This window comes from Brachycentrus maculatus, unplaced genomic scaffold (genome assembly GCF_059751285.1).
Source record: "Brachycentrus maculatus isolate JH-2025_06_01 unplaced genomic scaffold, ASM5975128v1 h1tg000064l, whole genome shotgun sequence".
NCBI lineage: Eukaryota > Metazoa > Arthropoda > Insecta > Trichoptera > Brachycentridae > Brachycentrus > Brachycentrus maculatus.
In genome coordinates this window covers 1,093,632-1,112,755 of record NW_028280818.1, presented here as the reverse complement: position 1 = coordinate 1,112,755, position 19,124 = coordinate 1,093,632, and the positions used below count along the sequence as shown (strand labels likewise).

Below are 19,124 nucleotides of genomic sequence, written 5' to 3'. Positions count from 1 at the left end.
AGAATGATAGTCGAGCGTGCTGACCATTACACTACGGAGGCGGACAAATAGATTTAGATAACTAATATAGCGCCATTTTCGTAAAATACTACCTCAAGGGCGCTTACCTACCTAGAATTGTAAATAGCTATACAATTCTAGGTACTTGTTGTACAATTCTAGCACATTGTTTTGAATATTGATTTATATTGATTTATTATTTTGAGAAATAAAAAGACTTTGTTTTTTGATCCACTCACATTTTAAATAACAACCAACTAGTTTCAGCAACAACCTGTTGCCCTCTTCAGGGTTTAATTTATGACTGAAAAGGGCAACAGGTTGTTGCCGAAACTAGTTAGTTGTCAATAAAAATGTGAGTGGATCAAAAAACAAAGTCTTTTTATTTCTCAACATAATATACTTAATACATTGACTGCTAACTATGAGATAACTCGTGGATTTCGTTCTTTGCAAAGATGCCGACAACGAATTTTAACATTTAATAAATAAATTTTACTTTATTTATTGTTTCGGCATTAACTTTGTGGTAAGACATGTTACAATGATTAAAGAAAACACGTTTTTTACCACTTGAGTTTTATTATAGACTACATGTTTCAGAAGTTAAACTTCCATCATTCAGGTCTGTATAATAACTAAAATATAAAATATAAAATTGTTCTATAAATAAGGAGAGGGGAAAGTAAGGGGAAGGGGTTAGTCAAGGGACGGAGTTTGAAAACAAAGGAAAAATGGAAAGCAATGGTGAAGAATTTTGAAACAATATATTATTTAATAAATTATTATTAGAATTTAGGTTTTTTTGGATTTCTAAATTTTCAAGATAATTCACGATTTGGCCTTTATATGGAACAAGGTGTAGTAATTTTAATTTATGAGAGTGAAATGAGTGATTAGTATCTATTATGCGATTTGCAAATTCCGAAAAATAATTACTAACAAGACCGCTATGATGTTCTTTAATTCTAATCTTTAAATTTCTCGCAGTTTGGCCAATATATTTTATAAATAAATTTTACACTATGGAGGCGGACTACGGAAGTTGTGTACTCTGATGGAATTATGTTGTTTCCTTGTTTCTCCATTCAAGTGTATTCGGAATGTCTTTTTCTTGGATTGAAATGGGAGATTGATTTTTTGCTGTTAGTTGATTATAATTAATTAATTATCAATAATTATTTTTTTTTTATTTACATAAATAGTAAACATTTATTTAAAGAACAATTTTAAACATATTAAAAATATTTTTTTGCAGAGACCCACCAAGCCACCTTGTGTGTCTTGTCGGTGGAGTTCTTTTAACATACATTCTATTTGTTTTTATCCATTTTAACCTAATATGCACACAAAAAGAGAAAATTAAGAATATAAACCATTTTACAATTTTCTATCCTTTCTATTTTCTATATTTCTATTATTCATTCAAACCCTTATTCGCACCCTATGGTGCATAGGGCACTGCATCATATAAACGCAGTGTTATCTTGATCATCAACACATGAAGGAAAGGTGATCAGCCCTCCGCTTCAGGTACCAGTCCAGGGTTGTGAATAAATATTACAGTGAAAAAATCATTAATATTTATTTGACCCCCCTCTGGGAATCGAACCCGAGACCTCCAGTATGGTAGCCGAGCGTGCTGACCATTACACTACGGAGTTGGACAAAAATTTCTATTGTTATCATTTCTATTTTATATCCGAGAAAAAAACATGAACAATATACTCTAAAAAATCGGTACATTAAAAAAACTATTGTTTTATGGTTGTTTTGCAATATTAGACACCCGGCAGCTGTGATGTTTATTTTGGGCAGATACTGCATAACTCTACCATATCCAAAATTGATATTTTATGTAACGATACACCAACAAATATGCAAAAAAAAATCTTTATACATCTTACATTTGCGAGGGCTGTTCAGTTCATACGTAGACTGACGTCATAAAACAAATTGTACTCTATTTTGAAGTTATGTGTCTGGGTCCCCTTCAAAGTAGTCACCTTCCCGACGCACACACTTATCCCAACAGTGTTTCCACTTATGGAAACAGTCCTGGAACGCTTCTTTTGTGATGTCCGCTCCTTTGACACATTTGCCTTAATCTCGGGAATCGTCTCAAATCTTCCTTTCAAAGGTCTTTTGAGTTTGGGGAACAAGAAGAAGACAGGAGGAGCGAGATCAGGTGAGTAGGGGGGGTGGGAAGAAACCGTGATCGAGTAAATCATCACAAATCTTCTTTCTTACAAAGGTCTTTTCATGTCCTTTAGCTAAATGAAGTAATCCAGGATAGTCTCCAAAAGTGGGAACACCGTTGGGAAAGGTGTATGCGTCGGGGAGTTGAATACGGTAGAGTCTCCGTTATCCGACCTTCCGAGTTATTTAACCTACCGGGGCACTGCCCGTTTCCTGTACCCGACTGCAGGCACATATTACAATCAGAAAAATGCTTGCATGAGCTAAGACAGGGGTTATCTTTTTCAGCCCGCGGCACACTTAAAAGTTTAGTATTTTGTCATGGCGCCCTACTTTAGTAAGCTATTTGGGATAGATAACTAACTACCTAACTAACCATCACGCCGCTTCCCCGCAGGGGTAGGCAGAGAGAATAGAACGCCACACCACTCTGTCTTCATTCTTCGCCTCTTCCACGTTCATGCATCTCCTCATACATACTCGCCAATTGTTACGACTCCTAACCTAACCACTTTCAAGTATTTGGCATACCTGATTGTGCCATGTTTTTCTCGGTCTTCCTCTGCTCTTTTTTCCACTTACATTCGCCTCATAAATTTGTTTTACCGTTCTTTCCTCACTCATTCGATAGATAATGTAACTATATATATGCATATACATATATTATAGTCGAAAGAAGTAGGTAGGTGCATACAATAATAGTAGTTGGGTAGAAAAATGCTAGTTCTCAAAAAAGAAACTGTTGCTTCATAGGTACCCGAGAATATTGTGTTTTCGGATAATGATAGAGGATCGACTCACGGCGCCCCTCTTTACTTTCTACGGCGCACCAGGGCGCCGCGGCGCACACTTTGGGAACCCCTGAGCTAAGACATTTTTAAAGAATGGTTTTTCAAATAATTTGTTACACAAACTAAACATTTTTTGAAATACATAAACTTGCCACGGAAAGCAATATAATTGCCGCATTTTGATGTTTTAGTTCGATGCATTCAGTTATATTCTTCTTCTTCTTCAAACCCTTATCTGCACCCCAATGGTGCATAGGGCACTGCATCATATAAACGCAGTATTATCTTGATCGTTAACACATGAAGGAAAGGTGATCAGCCCTTTGCTTCAGGTAACAACCAGTCCAAGGTAATTTGAAAGAATATTAGAGTGAAAAAAAATCACTTATTTTTATTTGATCCCTCCCCTGGGAATCGAACCCGGGACCTCCAGAGCGGTAACCGAGCGTGCTGACCATTGCACTACGGAGGCGGACATGTTATGTGAGTTATGTTACATGTACGTATTTAAAAAAAAATCCATTTAACACATTTTCATTGTCATTTTATCATTTTCCGTGTCATCCGATTGTTTCGCTTATCCGCGGCTGGTTTAGGTGGGAAAATCGAGACTCTATTGTACTTTAAAGGGGACCCAGACATGCTACTCCTAAATTTATCTTTACTTTAGCACAAATCGTTTCATAACATCAGTCTACGTATTAATTGAACAGGCCAAGTATCTTCTTTCATTTTACATTAATTTCGCTACTTCAAAAACAATATCTAGCACTCGATATTTCAAAATGAATAATACCTCTTTTTAATTCTAGTTTTGTCTTCTCGAAAAGCCACTTTTTCGACTTGGCACCGTTTTAGGCCATCTCGCCTCATTGGATATGTGAGTTATGTGGAATTGCTTTGTGAAAACCCCAGCAATAGTGTGTCACTATAGATGCACTGCACTGTGTTTAGAGTGACCCCTTAGTAAATATTTTTTTCGACAAAAAAATCTAAAATTTCTACCAAAAAAATATTCAAGTACGTGCTGAGAATTTTGAAAGAAAAAATGTCATTGATTATTTTCAAACCAGACTTCTACTGAATAAATTGGCTTCTCTGCACTTGAGTGGTGCATAGGGCACTGCGTCGATACGACGCGGTGTTTGCTAGATAGTGATTACACGAATGTGTGTCTATTCTCAGTTAAAATTAAAAAAAAACAGGTTATGCTCATATCCATTTTTAATTTGAATTTAACTTTTTATTAAGTTTTACTTGGTAAATACCAATATTTCTTAAGATCTTTTGTGACACGTGTTTCGATGCGTTCCTTATATTTTCAAACATTTTTACGGTGTTTGAAAGTGACGCCTAACGCATCGAAATACGTGCTACAATAGATTTGAAGAAATAATGGTATTGACTAAATAAAACTATTAAAAATCGACAGATTTTACCACTAAGTGACAAAGTGCCAAATTAAGTAATGAATTAAATAAATTTTACTTTGAAAATACCACTATTCAAGCAGTATTTACCAAGTAAGCAAATAGCGGTATTTACCGAGTAAGACTTAAATTGAAAATGGATAGATATTACTGCAAAATGACTGCCGAATCGATTGATGAAATCACTTTCATATCATCGCAGTTTCCGTGTTTTAAAACCGAATTTGGGTGTGTTTGGTCAGGTCGAAAGCGTAGGTTAGGTTTCGGCAAGAAGGGGAAGAGCTCTTTCACCGTCCATCGCAGTGAGGAGGTCGTCCCCGGCGAGCTGCGCCCCCCCGGGGGCCTGTCGAGGGGCTCCTCGGCCTCCAGCGACGGGGAGGGCAGTGCGGACGGAGACAGGTCCTTAGATGACAATAGATAGCCCCCAGATTGGTAGATGAATGCTGATTGTCGGTTTGGTGCGTCGGTGAATGATAATTTGTCAGTTTGATGTATCAGTGAATGATAATTTATCAGTTTGATACATCGGTGAATGATAATTTGTCAGTGTGATATACCTTGATTAATGATAATTTGTCAGTGTGATGTGTCGGTGAATGACAAGTTTGAGGCGTTGGTGAATGCTAATTTGTCAATTTGATTTCGATGATTGTGAGTTTGTCAGTTTTATATGGCAATCTGTGGATTTGATGTGCTGATGAATGCTAATTTGTTAGTTTGATGCGATGGTGAATGATAATGATCGTGATTTCGATATGGCAATTGGTCGATTTGATCTTTTGTCAGAATGAAGTGTTGATGAATGCTAAAATCAAAGACGACGTGAAAGCTAGTTGCGTTTATACCCAATTTGTGCATAGAAAATTCAACAAAGGCATCATTCATTTATATTAAATTGAGCAGAAGTCAAATAAAATATGAACCCATAGAATAAATTAAAATAATATAAAACTAAACCGGGTTTTTTTCTATGATTTATGTATGAATAAACGAAGCCATGGATGTTTATCTTCTATTCATATTATGCTGTATTAACATTCAAATACTTCAAAATTTATAATGAAAAAAAAATATTGTATATGAATATTTTTCATTCTAAGTACTTTTTAAGATAAAAAATACAGTGTCTAATTCTATATATAAAAAAACGTATTAATTTTCTTCAATTACACTGGCCAACAATGATTTTGTAACTGAAAGTTTGATGACTGATTTGGACTAAGTTAATCGTTCTTATTCAAAGTCTATATGGTGACAAGCTTGTATCACGTCAAGTTTTGGTGTTACAGTCATATCATTGTTTGTATGGACCCCATACGTTGAAACCGTAATAGTGGTTGGTATCTAGACATGCTTTAGTCTAAGGTCTAAGGGATTCAAAAAAAGTATTGATAATTTTGGAGTAACAGTGGAAATATATATTAACTTATTAATACTGAACACAAGAGCATTATATGTTTATATATATTTATACAAAAATATATAAAACCCTTATCCGCACCCCAATGGTGCATAGGGCACTGCGTAATACAAACGCAGTGTTACCTTGATCGTTTACACATGAAGGAAAGGTGATCAACCCTCCGCTTCAGGTACCAGTCCAGGGTAGTGTTGAATAAATAGTACAGTGAAAAAATCACTTATATTTATTTGACCCCCCCCTGGGAATCGAACCCGGGACCTCCAGAACGGTAGCCAAGCGTGCTGACCATTACACTACGAAGGCGAACAAAATACAAAAATAATAAGATTAACTTTGTCAATATCAGTATTAAAAATATCCATATCTTAAAAATCTGACGCATAAATTTTTTTTTGCTTTCGTTTTTGAATTCAGCTATGCAAAGTGCAAAAAGATCAGGTATTTTTATGCCAGTTACAAAATAAACGTTGTGAATTGTTGGCCGGTGTTTATTTATTTTTTAATTTGTTTTATTTATTATTTAAATGTCCTGTTGTTATCCCATCCTGAACCTATAATTCCCAGAGCATTAAAAGGTGGATTAAAAAAATATATGTAAATTTTTATAAGAAACTGAAATTGAGAGACAGTTGGTATTATATATAGTTGTATGTGTAAAATACATATCTTTAAAATATGTTTCGGAAAATTACTAATACTCCCTCTGATTCATTAGAATTTTAAATAATTATTTTATTTTTAGGAGAGGTTAAATGTTTTTATTTTTAAAAAATATAGGGTTTTGTCTCGAGTATTGTTTTGAATATATCGTAGTCGTACAGGAGAAAGTGACCAACTACCAAAACGTAAAATGTTCAGGAGGGCCATTTAAGTCACTTTTGCTTGGCAAGAAAATGAACATCAATGCAGTTAGTCATTTTTAACAAGTCAATATATTATACTTCCAAGTATAAAATATTTTGGAATTTTTTTCAGGGAAATTTTAAGCTAGTAAGATATCAAATAGTCCATGACCACGTTTTTGTACAGAATGCACTTGGTCACTATCTCCTGTATGACTACGATATATGTATGTTATAAGTTGCTTTTTCATGTTTTTTTTTTCTATAATTTTCAAAGCTTTTTTATTAAGATAATATTTTGTTTTTTAGTGATATATGCTGGTATTTAAAAAAATTATTTAACACTAGATAACTAAACTATATTTGTTGATACATAGTAACTAAACTTTCGTCAGGCGGACTACGCAATTAAAAACGTGAAAGTTATCAAAAGTATTTAACAATAGGAATTGGTTACATGGTACATAAGTTTGGTTTATTAGGAATAAATGTAAGAGATATTTAACAATAAATCAGTATTCTGCACAGCTACTACATATCGCTCACTCCTTTCAAGAATGTCATAAATAAAAAAATCATCAATTTTCAGTTGTGCATGTTTTCGGAATGCCCAGAAAATGTACTATATCCCAGCAAAAGCGCATATTTTTAACTTAATATTTACTCGCTACAGGGCAGAAAGTGATGTTTTTGCATTTTGAAGTAAAGGTATTGTTTAATATTTTTTTTAAATATACTAAATATTTTTCAAATGGTGAAAAAACCTTCAGGTTTTACCTCAAAAGATCTGTTACACAGTAAAAAGTTTAATAAGTGGCTTGATATTTATTTTTAATAATAATAAACCCTTATCCGCACCCCAATGGTGCATAGGGCACTGCTTCATATAAACGCAGTGTTATCTCAATCGTTTACACATGAAGGAAAGGTGATCAGCCCTCCGCTTCAGGTACCAGTCCAGGGTAATATTTTTAATACATTGCATTATATTTTTAAACTTTAAAAACGTTCTCCTGAAAAATCAAGTTTTTTTTTATGACGTTCTCGAAAGGAGTGAGCGATATGTCAATATTATGCGTTGCTTTGTCATCCTACGAGCCTTTGACGGACATAAATAACAGATTTTGCGCACATTAGTCACAGCATGAACAGGAGTTCAGGAGAGATTCACCGAGAATATCTTTTATCATGACCTTGATGTCATTTCACGATCATATAGAGGCAGTCAGTGGTAATGCATTGAAAATGCTAGGATTTGTTCTGCGTACTGCCAGGGTTTTCCAAAATACCCGCGTGCTGAGAACTCTTTATAACTCCTCGGTGCGAAGTAGACTCGAGAGTGGCTCCATGATCTGGGGGCCACACGAGCTTAAGTACTCTCTTATGGTAGAGAAAGTCCAAAAGAAGTTTTTGAGGTATCTCTACATGAAAGAGTACGGCTATTATCCTTGGCTCTACCCGACCCAGTTTCTCCAGGGTATGCTTGGCTACAACAGTTTAGAGACTAGAAGGAATGTGTATTTAATTACGCATTTTTATCGATTGTTGCGCGGTATGATCGATAATCCTGAAATTATCCGGAGCATTGGTCTGTATGTTCCCGATAGTTACCTAAGACAGCGTCGGCATAGATTGTTTCACATTCCTATACACAGGACCAACCTGCCGATGGTTATGCCTGTAGGAAGAGCTACCGCTATGTTGAACAATATCACATTGGATATTGATCTGTTCCATGTGTCCGAAGGAGTTTTCCGAAGCGGGATTCTTCTACACCTTTAAGTCTTCTTGCTTACTTTTAATATATACGCCTTGAATATTGTTTGTTATGTATATATTATTTTTTTATTGAATAAATTGAATTGAATTGAATTGAATAATAATACATACCTTTACGAACAACTAACGTAGTGACTAAACTTTCGTCAACCGGACGACGATATGGCCGTAGGTGACCTCCTAATTATCGTGTGATTGCAATCGCATCGTCCGATGAACTATTCGCAGCAATCAGGAAGGTAAAGAAAGCGTGGCGGGTGCGGGCCGCGGGGAAGTAAATGCACTTGACTTTCTCGGAGAGGGGCGTTGTCGCGTGGACGAATGTTTAGTTATCTATATAAAGTAATATACAGGGTTATCGAAAAATAATGCCAACATTTTAAACGACTGCTATAAAAAAACCTATCAAGGTAATTCAATGGTTTTGATCTTAAAATGTGCGGAAATATATATATTTTTAAAATTTGTACCTTAGTATAATTCAATGGAATAGGGAAAGCTTTTATCGAGCATTATATTATGTTATGATGTCAAAAATGTAAAACGTTTAAGGTAGCCCATAGTAACATATTACTTAGTAAATTTACACAATCTTCAGTTTACCAGAAGCCGGCGTGAACTGGATTTAGCATTGATACAAACAATGTTTGAAATAAATCACTCGTACAAGACCACTTTTGACTTTATTAATGTAAACACGACAAATTTCGAGAATTCTTGAAACTATATAAAAAAATATATATAAAACCCTTATCCGCACCCCAATGGTGCATAGGGCACTGCTTCATATGAACACAGTGTTATCTTGATCGTTTACACACGAAGGAAAGGTGATCAGCCCTCCGCTTCAGGTACCAGTCCAGGGTAATATTGAATAAATATCACAGTGAAAAAATCACTTATATTTATTTGACCCCCCTGGGAATCGAACCTGGGACCTCCAGAACGGTAGCCGATCGTGCTGACCATTACACTACAGATGCGGACGAAACTAGTCATGTTTATAGAGTAAAATAACAACTATGTAGTTTTTTCCGTACAAATTTTATTTGGCCAGCAACAGGGTTTCGTCGTAACCGACATCATCAGACTGGTTGAGACTGAAACCTGGTCGCTGGTCAAATAAAATTAATGTGGAAAAAACTACATAGTTGTTATTTTATTTTATAAAATGCAGTTACACTAAGAAACGTCTGTACATAACTTAAATCTAATATAATACACAGTTTGTATTTTCACCTGTTGATGAGAACATCTGTAGTTCTCGAAACTAGTCATGTTTACATTAATAAACTCAAAAGTGGTCTAGTGTTTTATTTTTTCATATTTATATTGACAATTCTTTTTAATGTCTTCGTTTTTTGTTTGATTATTTTATATATTTGGTATTTTGGTCACAGGAAAATCTTCATGAACAAGTAACATTATATTCATTAAGTTGTGTCGGGTTGTGGTCCCGTGGTTAGTGTCGCGGACTCTTGAATCAGAGTCTCTTGGTTCGAACCCACTCTACCACAGTTTGATACCTATTTCTAATAATGAGCCGCTTGGGCTCACAGAAATAGTTTGAAATTGAAGTATTGTAAATAATAAAAACAAAATATTTTTAATTTAATTATTTTTTTTTTAATGTTTTTTTCTACACAGTATTAAAAATAATTAATTTAACTTAAAAATTTTTTAAAATTTTTTTATATAAATAATTGTATTTTTATTTTCACCGACACACAAGATACAATTTACTTTATTATATTTTTTAAATCTGAAAACTTGATAGATATCCCTGTGACGAAAAATCCACAAAACTAATTCTATTACATGTTTTTTCAGCTTTGTGTGAATCTAGCCCATCATCGTTAGCTGTTTTTAAAGTGTTCTTATCAAATGTACTTTTCACTTTGGGTGTTGTGCGCAAAGACCCCACGGACGTCATAGATCCTCTCCTGAATGCAGAACAATCCTGAGCCACACAAATCTGGTTAAATGGAAAAGAAAGAAAACGGAAAGCGTACATTCCTAATATGTTTAATTTCAATGTGAAGCAAAGAATATATTTAAAATCCATTAAGCAATTTGAAGCAATCGATAATGTCTGAAATACTAAGCGAAAGCAGCTGTCAAGAAGCACGCTGTCCGCCATATTTATTATTGATTATGCTGCTGTTGCGTTCAACAGATGGCCCTGCCATTGCAGTAAAAAAAACAAGTATTTCAAGGGATACGTTTTGTATATCTTTTTTTGAAAATATTCACAACTGGACGCTAGAATTAAAAGAAAGAGAAGACCAGTGGCCGGGTTTTGTCGTTACCGACATCATTAAACTAGTGAGAGGTTAGAAAAAATTGTTTATTTTATACACAACAAGGCAGGGGTTGAAAACCATGATTTTTTTATATAAATTTTTCTGACTAAATGAATTTAAATTAAGTCAGTTGAGTGAATTTTGTTAGAAAATTTTATGCAAAATCATGGTTGTCACCCCTGCCCTGTTGTGTATAAGACATATAATTTTGTCTAGGCTCCCACCAGTTTGATGATGTCAGTAACAACGAAACCCGGCCACTGGTCTTCTTCTTCTTTTCCTTCTTGGTCGGAGTTTTGGCCTGTTTTTAAGAGAGATTAGCCTCCTGCGATGTCGATTCCCAGCCGTCAATCCCTCTCTTTGGTGGTGCCTGAAAGTCATCTACCTTGGAGTTGGCCGTGCAGTGCAATGTGGGAGTCTGGATGGTTCCATTCTCATCACACGCGCATACTATTGTCTTCGTTGCCTTCCCCACCTAACGACATCTTCCATCTCCCATATTTCCCTGATCCTGGTGTTCCTTATTCCATCTCGAAGACTCTTGCCAGATATGCTCCTTAGAGTTTTCATTTCTGACACTATTAGCGCGTTTTTTGTTACTGCGGTATCCGCTTTGCATTTGATCCCATATGTCATGATGGGTCTCACACAAGTTTTATACATTGGTCACTGGCCAAATAAGATAAATTTTACTTGGAAAAAACTACATAATTGTTATTTTACATTAACATTTCAAAGTCCAGTCGCTTTTTTGTTGAATATCCTTATTTGTGGTTAGGACTGTTCTGCATTCGGATGACGATTTTCTAGCTGTCACCGACAATACTATTAGCGCACAGCTGTGTTAGTTTCATCAATTTTAGACTGTCACTAAATGGTTCCACAAATGCAGCTTACTTGGTGTTCAAAAAAACATGCTTTAAGTGATCACTTACATATGTCTATGTATATATTTGTTTAATGTTGATAGATTTTGGCTACGATGGATGCACATCGGAGGTTGTTTGCACTGGAAAATACCAGTATTGCACTGTTCTTTTTCATCCATGTTAATATGTCAAAATTTAAAAAAAAATAACTCCTATTTGGAGATAATCCAGATTTGTACGCACTCAAAATGTTTTTAATTTACTATTGATTGATTAATATAGGATACGCAGTTTGTATTTTCACTCGTTGATGAGAACATCTGTAGTTCTCGAAACTAGTCATGTTTACATTAATAATCTCAAAAGTGGTCTTACCCAATCACTGTTGGTGCAAACGATTGATCCGATGTGCATCCAATTTGCCGCGAGTGTGAGGCAAGTCTGAACCGTGTGTCCATTGCGAGTGTAGAGGCGACCAGCTCCGGATGGGGGCGCAAGCGAGCCTCCGCCGGGAGCATCCAGCGCTCGCAGGAGGTGCTGCCCGCCGCGGCGCCGAGGGCCCCCAGCCTCGCCTCCATATCTAGCTCCGAGGCCTCATCGTAAGTGGATAGGGCTCCCGCCTGCGCCCCCCGATCCGCCCCCTAAACCCGACCGGTGTCCGCCCAACCTGACCTGACCTCACGTCCAAGCATTGCATCATCACACTTGACAGTTCATACTTCTGGAACCTAACCTTAACTTACACGGAGAAATCGCATCATCACACCTGATACTTTTTACCTTACCTTACATCGATACGTTGCCTCACTACACTATTTGTATTTCTAACCTAACCTTACATAGAAGAATCTCATCATCACACCTGACACTTTATACTATCCAGGGTATCTGCCCTAACCTAAACTGACGTAAATTGTTGCCTCACTAGATACAGTTCATATTTCTGACCCAACCTAACCTTACAGAGAAGAATCGTATCACTACACCTGACACTTCATACTATCTATTGTAGGTATCTTAGATCTATTTTTAATTTAAGTTTTACTTAGTAAATACCACTATTTCTTAAAATCTACTGTGACACGCGTTTCGATGCATTCCGCATCATTTTCAAACACCGTATGAAACACCGAAAATGATGAGGAATGCATCGAAACGCATGTCGCAGTAGATTTTAAGGAATAGTAGAATTTAACAAGTAAAACTTAAATTAAAAATGGATTTATTTTGCCACAAAGTGACTGCCAAATCAATTAATGATCTCCCTAACCTAAACTTACATAGATACATTGCCTCATTACACTTTATATTATCTATGGCAGGTATCTAGGTCTACTATTTGTCTTTTCCAACCTAACCTTACATAGAAGAATCGCATCATCACACCTGACACTTTATTCTACCTAGGGTGTCTACCCTAACCTAACCTAACATCAATACGTTGCCTCACTTCACTACTTGTATTTCTAACCTAACCTAACATTACATAGAAGACAATTTAACATTTTTTAAAGACCATTAATCAAAATACTTCAGTTTTGGAGTTTTTTTCATTGAAAATCTTAATAATTCACAACTGATCAAACCCAACACCGTCAAATACATATTCAAATTCAATTTCTATTCTCACATTACAGTGTCACATTCAAATGAAACTTCTAACCTAACATTAACATTCAAATTCACACAATCAGAGACATTTTCAGACCGATCAAACAACTAGTATTTTGAAGTCACACATCGCTCACTCCTTTCAACAATGTCATATATCAAAAATCGTCAATTTTCAGTTGTGCATGTTTTCAGGATGCCCAGAAAATGTACTAAATCCCAGCAAAAGCGGCATATTTTTAACTTAATATTTACCCGCTACAGGGCAGAATGTGTTATTTTTGCATTTTGAAGAAAAGCTATTGTTTTATTATATTTTTAAATATACTAAATATTTTTCAAATGGAGAAAAAACATTCAGATTTTACCTAAAAAGATCTCGGCTGTCCAAATTTAAAACACAGTAAGGGACATTTTTTTGTAGTAGGTTTTTTTTGCATTTATGGACTAAGTAGACTCTACTTAGTCCAAAAATGCAAAAAAAACCTACTACAAAAAAAATACCTTACTGTGTTTTAAATTTGGACAGCCGATCTGTTGCACAGTAAAAAGTTCAATAAGTGGCTTGATATTTATTTTCAAAACATTTCATTATGTTTTCAAACTTAAAAAATGATCTCCTGAAAAATCAAGTTTTTTTATACATGACGTTCTTGAAAGGAGTGAGTGACATGATCACACCTGAATTTCTAACCTAACATTACAGTGTCACATTCAAATAAAACTTCTAACCTAACATTCACATACAAATTCACACGATTAGAGACATTTTCAGACCGTATTTTGAAGTCGAATCTTTGAAATGGACACCTTCCCTCTAAGTAGGTTAGGAGACCTTTGCCCAAGGATGCATTTTCAAAATATTGATGTAACTCTTTTTTGCAAAATCTCTATGTTATTAGTAGGTAAATAATGAATTCAATCTGCACGATTGTGTTGCACAAGACACTTTGATTTCTGCACTTTTGGTATATTTTGTTATATGTGTATTGTACAATAGCTATTTCTTGAAATACATCTGTCTCCTCACTTACTTGTAGCTATGGAAACTACTTGTCCCACTCAACACTTCTTCCCCCGACGGACCACTACTATTTTATACTCACGAATCCTCGATTTAGCAATACACTCTGCATTTTCTTGTCTCTCTCGATAGTTGCGTTGAATCAATGTATTCTTTCAGCTTTCTTTAAGGGTGTACTATCAAAGATACAAAGTCGTCACGCGACGACGTGTTGTCGGCGCACATTTTTTCTCAGGAACATTTTTATTGAAATTTGGTGAATTTTTTAATACTCCTTTCTTTTAACCCTTACCCGTACCCCAATGGTACATAGGGCACTGGATCATATCTGCACCCTTATCTGTACCCCAATGGTGCATAGGGTACTGCATCATATAAATGCAGTGTTATCTTGATCGTTAACACATGAAGGAAAGGTGATAAGCCCTCTGCTTCAGGTACCAGTCCAGTGTAATATTGAAATATTAGTGAAAAAATTCACTTATATTTATTTGTCCCCCCCTGGAAATCGAACCCGGGACCTCCAGAACGGTAGCCGAGCGTGCTGACCATTACAATACAAAGGCGGACTTTAACTCCATACCTTTCAATAACTCTTTTCTTTTCAAAACCATATAATTATTTCGAAGAAAAACTAGTTTTTTCAATGCAAAAACGGTGTTTTATGCAAAAAATGTGATTCCGTTAAATATTACCAGGGTTCAAAGAAAATTATGTTGAGGGTTATATATTATGTCGCCTTAATGGTTTTGTGCTGAGATTTTTTTTTATATATACTCGTATATATGCTAAAATTTGCTGAAGATCTTTTTGTAAAAAGGGTCCATTTTAAATTTAGTGGACATTTTAAGGGAGAAAACAATACGTTTTTACAACAACAAAAATGAATAATATTTCTCTATTTCTATCAATTATATTTTAGTACATTAAAAGCATTGTTAACCTTGTGGTATGTACTTCAAGAGGTGAAAATACAAAATTATTGTATTTTCACATGGCGATGAGAACATGTCGCTCACTCCTTTCAAGAACGTCATAAATCAAAAATCGTCGATTTTCAGTTGTGCATGTTTTCGGAATGCTCAGAAAATGTACTATATCCCAGCAAAAGCGGCATATTTTTAACTTAATATTTACCCGCTACAGGGCAGAAAGTGTTGTTTTTGCATTTTTAAGAAAAGGTATTGTTTAATTATTTTTCTAAATATACTAAATATTTTTCAAATGGAGATAAAACCTTCAGGTTTTACCTAAAAAGATCTGTTGCACGGTAAAAAGTTCAATAAGTGGCTTGATATTTATTTTTAATGCATTGTATTATATTTTTAAACTTTAAAAACGTTCTCCTGAAAAATCAAGTTTTTTGATTTATGACGTTCTTGAAAGGAGTGAGCGATGTGTAGATCTCGAAACTAGTCGTGTTTACATTAATAAACTCAGCATTGCTCTTGCACGAGTTATTTTTATTTTTATACGAGGGCTGTTCAATCAATACGTAGACTGATGTCATAAAACAAAATGTACTTTATTGAGAAGTTATGTGTCTGGGTCCCTACAAGCGTTGTCGTGAGCGTTGTTGATTCATTAGTTTCAGACCTCATGAGCTTTTCGCCAAACACTCGTTCACCGTTCTTCCCACCTACCCTACTCACCGGATCTCGCTCCTTCTGTCTTCTTCTTGTTCCCCAAACTCAAAAGCCCTTTGAAAGAAAGAAGATTTGAGATGATTCCCGAAATTAAGGCAAATGCGACGAAGGAGCTGAAGGACATCACAAAAGAAGCGTTCCAGGACTGTTTTAAAAAGAGGAAACACCGTTGGGATAAGTGTGTGCGTCGGAGAGGTGACTACTTTGAAGGGGACCCAGACATGTAACTTCTAATTAAAGTGCATTTCGTTTTATGACGTCAGTCTACGTATTAATTGAACAGGCCAAGTATTTAAAAGAAAGCAGCATTTTCCAGTGCTGTGATAAATAATAATAATAAATTTAGATAATTTACATAGCGCCATTTTCGTAAAATACTACCTCAAGGGCACTTGGCGATGTCAGATATATAATATGTTTGTATGGAGCAAATAAACAACAGTCTAATGTAGCCTTATATTATTTCGAGAAATAAAAATACTTTGTGTTTTGATCCACTCACATTTTTATTAACCAACTAGTTTCGGCAACAACCTGTTGCCCTCTTCAGGGTTTAATTTATGACTGAATAAACCCTGAAGAGGGCAACAGGTTGTTGCCGAAACTAGTTGGTTAATAAAAATGTGAGTGGATCAAAACACAAAGTATTTTTATTTCTCGAAATAATATATCAATATGATCCACAAAGTTAATGCTTTTAATATTCAAAACATAATTTAGACTTATTTACTAACTGAGGTTTTGTATAAAATAGAGGATAATTCTTTGTCCTCAATCAATTGATTTATTGATTTTTCCTTTTGTGCCACTCCACGCTGAAGGCTGGCAACCATAATGTCAATTCTGCAGTCGCTTTGAATAGGGCCTCAGTGCTACATTGGAACCACTCTCTCAAGTTGCCAAGCCAGGATAAACGCTTTCTTGCTATGCTGCGTTTACCTTTCACTTTGCCTTGTAATATAATGTACGTATTACTTGGTTTCTCCCCTCATAAAATGCCCAAAGTATTCTAGATTTTCATTTATTTATAGTCTCCATAACTTTGTTCTCTTAACTCAAGTGTCTTAAAACAACACCAAAGTTCCACTTCTCTCAACCCTTGATATTTTGATCATTTTTCTATATTACCACATTTGGAATGCTTTGATCTACATTGTGGTAGCTTGGGAGAGTCCATAGTTGGCTTTGGACGCCATATAAAAAATACTGAAGTATTAAATTAAGTGACTTTTATGTATTAAATTATTGATTATATAATAATAAAACCATTATCCGAACCCCGATGGTGCATAGGGCACTGTGTCAAATAAACGCAGTGTTATCTTGATCGTTTACACATGAAAGAAAGGTGATCGGCCCTCCGCTTCAGGTACCAGTCCATGGTAATATTGAAATTAAGTGACTTATATTTAAAAACAGATAAAAATCTATTCAAATCAAATTGAAGAGATTCAGCATCGTTCAGTTCTCATGGACAGATTGAGGTTGAAATTTTTATAGGTCAACGCGTGACTGACGGATTAATAAACTTTAAAACACCAACCATATTTTTTTTCAGGGCGATCTATGTTAAATTGTTGAAGATTGTATTGTGCTTGCTAAATCGAGGATAACTTTCTGACTAAGCACCCAACATCGTCTGACACACGCAATGTTCCTATATCTATTATTTTACGTAGTAATAAATTAAGTGAATAATTTTCAAGAACAGGTAAACATCTAATCAAATCGAAATCATAGTTATATCAGGGCTAAAGATCACTACTTAAAGTACACCTAGAAACGTTTAAAGTTTTTTAGAATCATAGACAGCGTCTGTGAGATGAAGACATGACTAGGAACGCACCTCCAGCACTGGTATGTTCATGACTAGAGCCACAGTTTCCACCTATAGTTTCGCAGCTAGAGTCGCAGTTAGGGTATACTATCAGCCATAGCTAGACTCAATTATCAAACCACGGTCAGAGTCTCAGTTATAGATACAACTAGGAATGTACCTCTAATCACAGCCATGGATTCCGGCTAGAATCACAACTAGAGTGACAGCTAGAGTTTCTTTAGCCAAAGCTAGAAACAATTATAGAATCATAATCAGAGTTTCAGTTATAGACACAACTAGGGATGTACCTCTAGTCACAGCCATATATATATTCAGACTAAAATCACAACTAGACACAGCTAGATTTTCACAGCTAGAGTCGCAGTTAGGGTACATCTTTAGCCAAAGCTAGAAACAATTATAGAATTATAATCAGTCTCAGTTATAGACACAACTAGGGGCGCACCTCTAGTCACAGCCATATATTCAGACTAGAATCACAACTAGAGTGACAGCTAGTTTCACAGCTAGAGTCGCAGTTAGGTTATATCTCGATTATAAAATCAGCACTAGTAACAACTAGGTTGGACTGCATGATTCCCAGTCTGCAGATTTTATATGGAGGATAGCGAAACACCCATCCATATTTTCTATAATTGTAACGCACACACTCGCAACCAAAGTCACATCCTTCGAGAGCCACTACAGGACTCTGAGAAGGTAAAGCTCTTTCCAACAAGACAAGTCGTGAGCTACATGACTCACGTAGGTCTTGAGAGTGAGCTATGACACAGAGGGAGGTCACAATAGACCTAACATGGTCGCAGTGACATAAGGGATGCAAGATCCATTGACCTTTTATAAAAAAAAATATTTAAAAAAATAACTAGATTCATGACTAGAGTCACAGACAGATTCAAATTATAATAGTATCAAGAATAGAGTTGCAGTTTGAGTCACAACTAGAACCACAACTAGACACAATTATAGAACCAGCTCAGAAATAGACACAACCAGGGACGCATTTATAGCTCTGGTATGTTCATGCCTAGAGATCACAGCTAGAGTCGCAGTCAGAGTACACTAAGAGCCACAATTATAAAATCACAGCAAGAGTCTTAGTCATAAATATAGAGACAAAGCTAGTCGCATTTATATTCATGACTAGAGTAACATCTAAAGACAAAGCCAATATTACAACTAGGGTGACAGCTAAAGTCGCAGTTAGAGCTACGATAGAGCCATAGCTAGTCACAATCACAATTCTATGGCTCTAGTTGTACAATAGCTTTTACTGCAACTCCGGCTACCACTCTAGTTGTGATGCTCGCTTGAATCTTTATCTGCCACTCTAGTCGTGAATCTATCGGCCACGGTTAGAGTCTCGA

General features: G+C 35.6%; 1 protein-coding gene across 1 annotated transcript in view; it reads left to right on the top strand.

Moving 5' to 3' along the window:
• The window catches only part of LOC148311480 (regulating synaptic membrane exocytosis protein 4-like), a 41,674-nt gene that overhangs the window by 624 nt on the left and 21,926 nt on the right, over positions 1 to 19,124 (top strand). The window contains exons 2-3 of the mRNA XM_088256574.1: positions 4,663 to 4,819; positions 12,101 to 12,235. Of these exons, the coding sequence (XP_088112700.1) occupies positions 4,663 to 4,819; positions 12,101 to 12,235 (292 nt within the window). The remainder of the gene's footprint in view (positions 1 to 4,662; positions 4,820 to 12,100; positions 12,236 to 19,124) is intronic.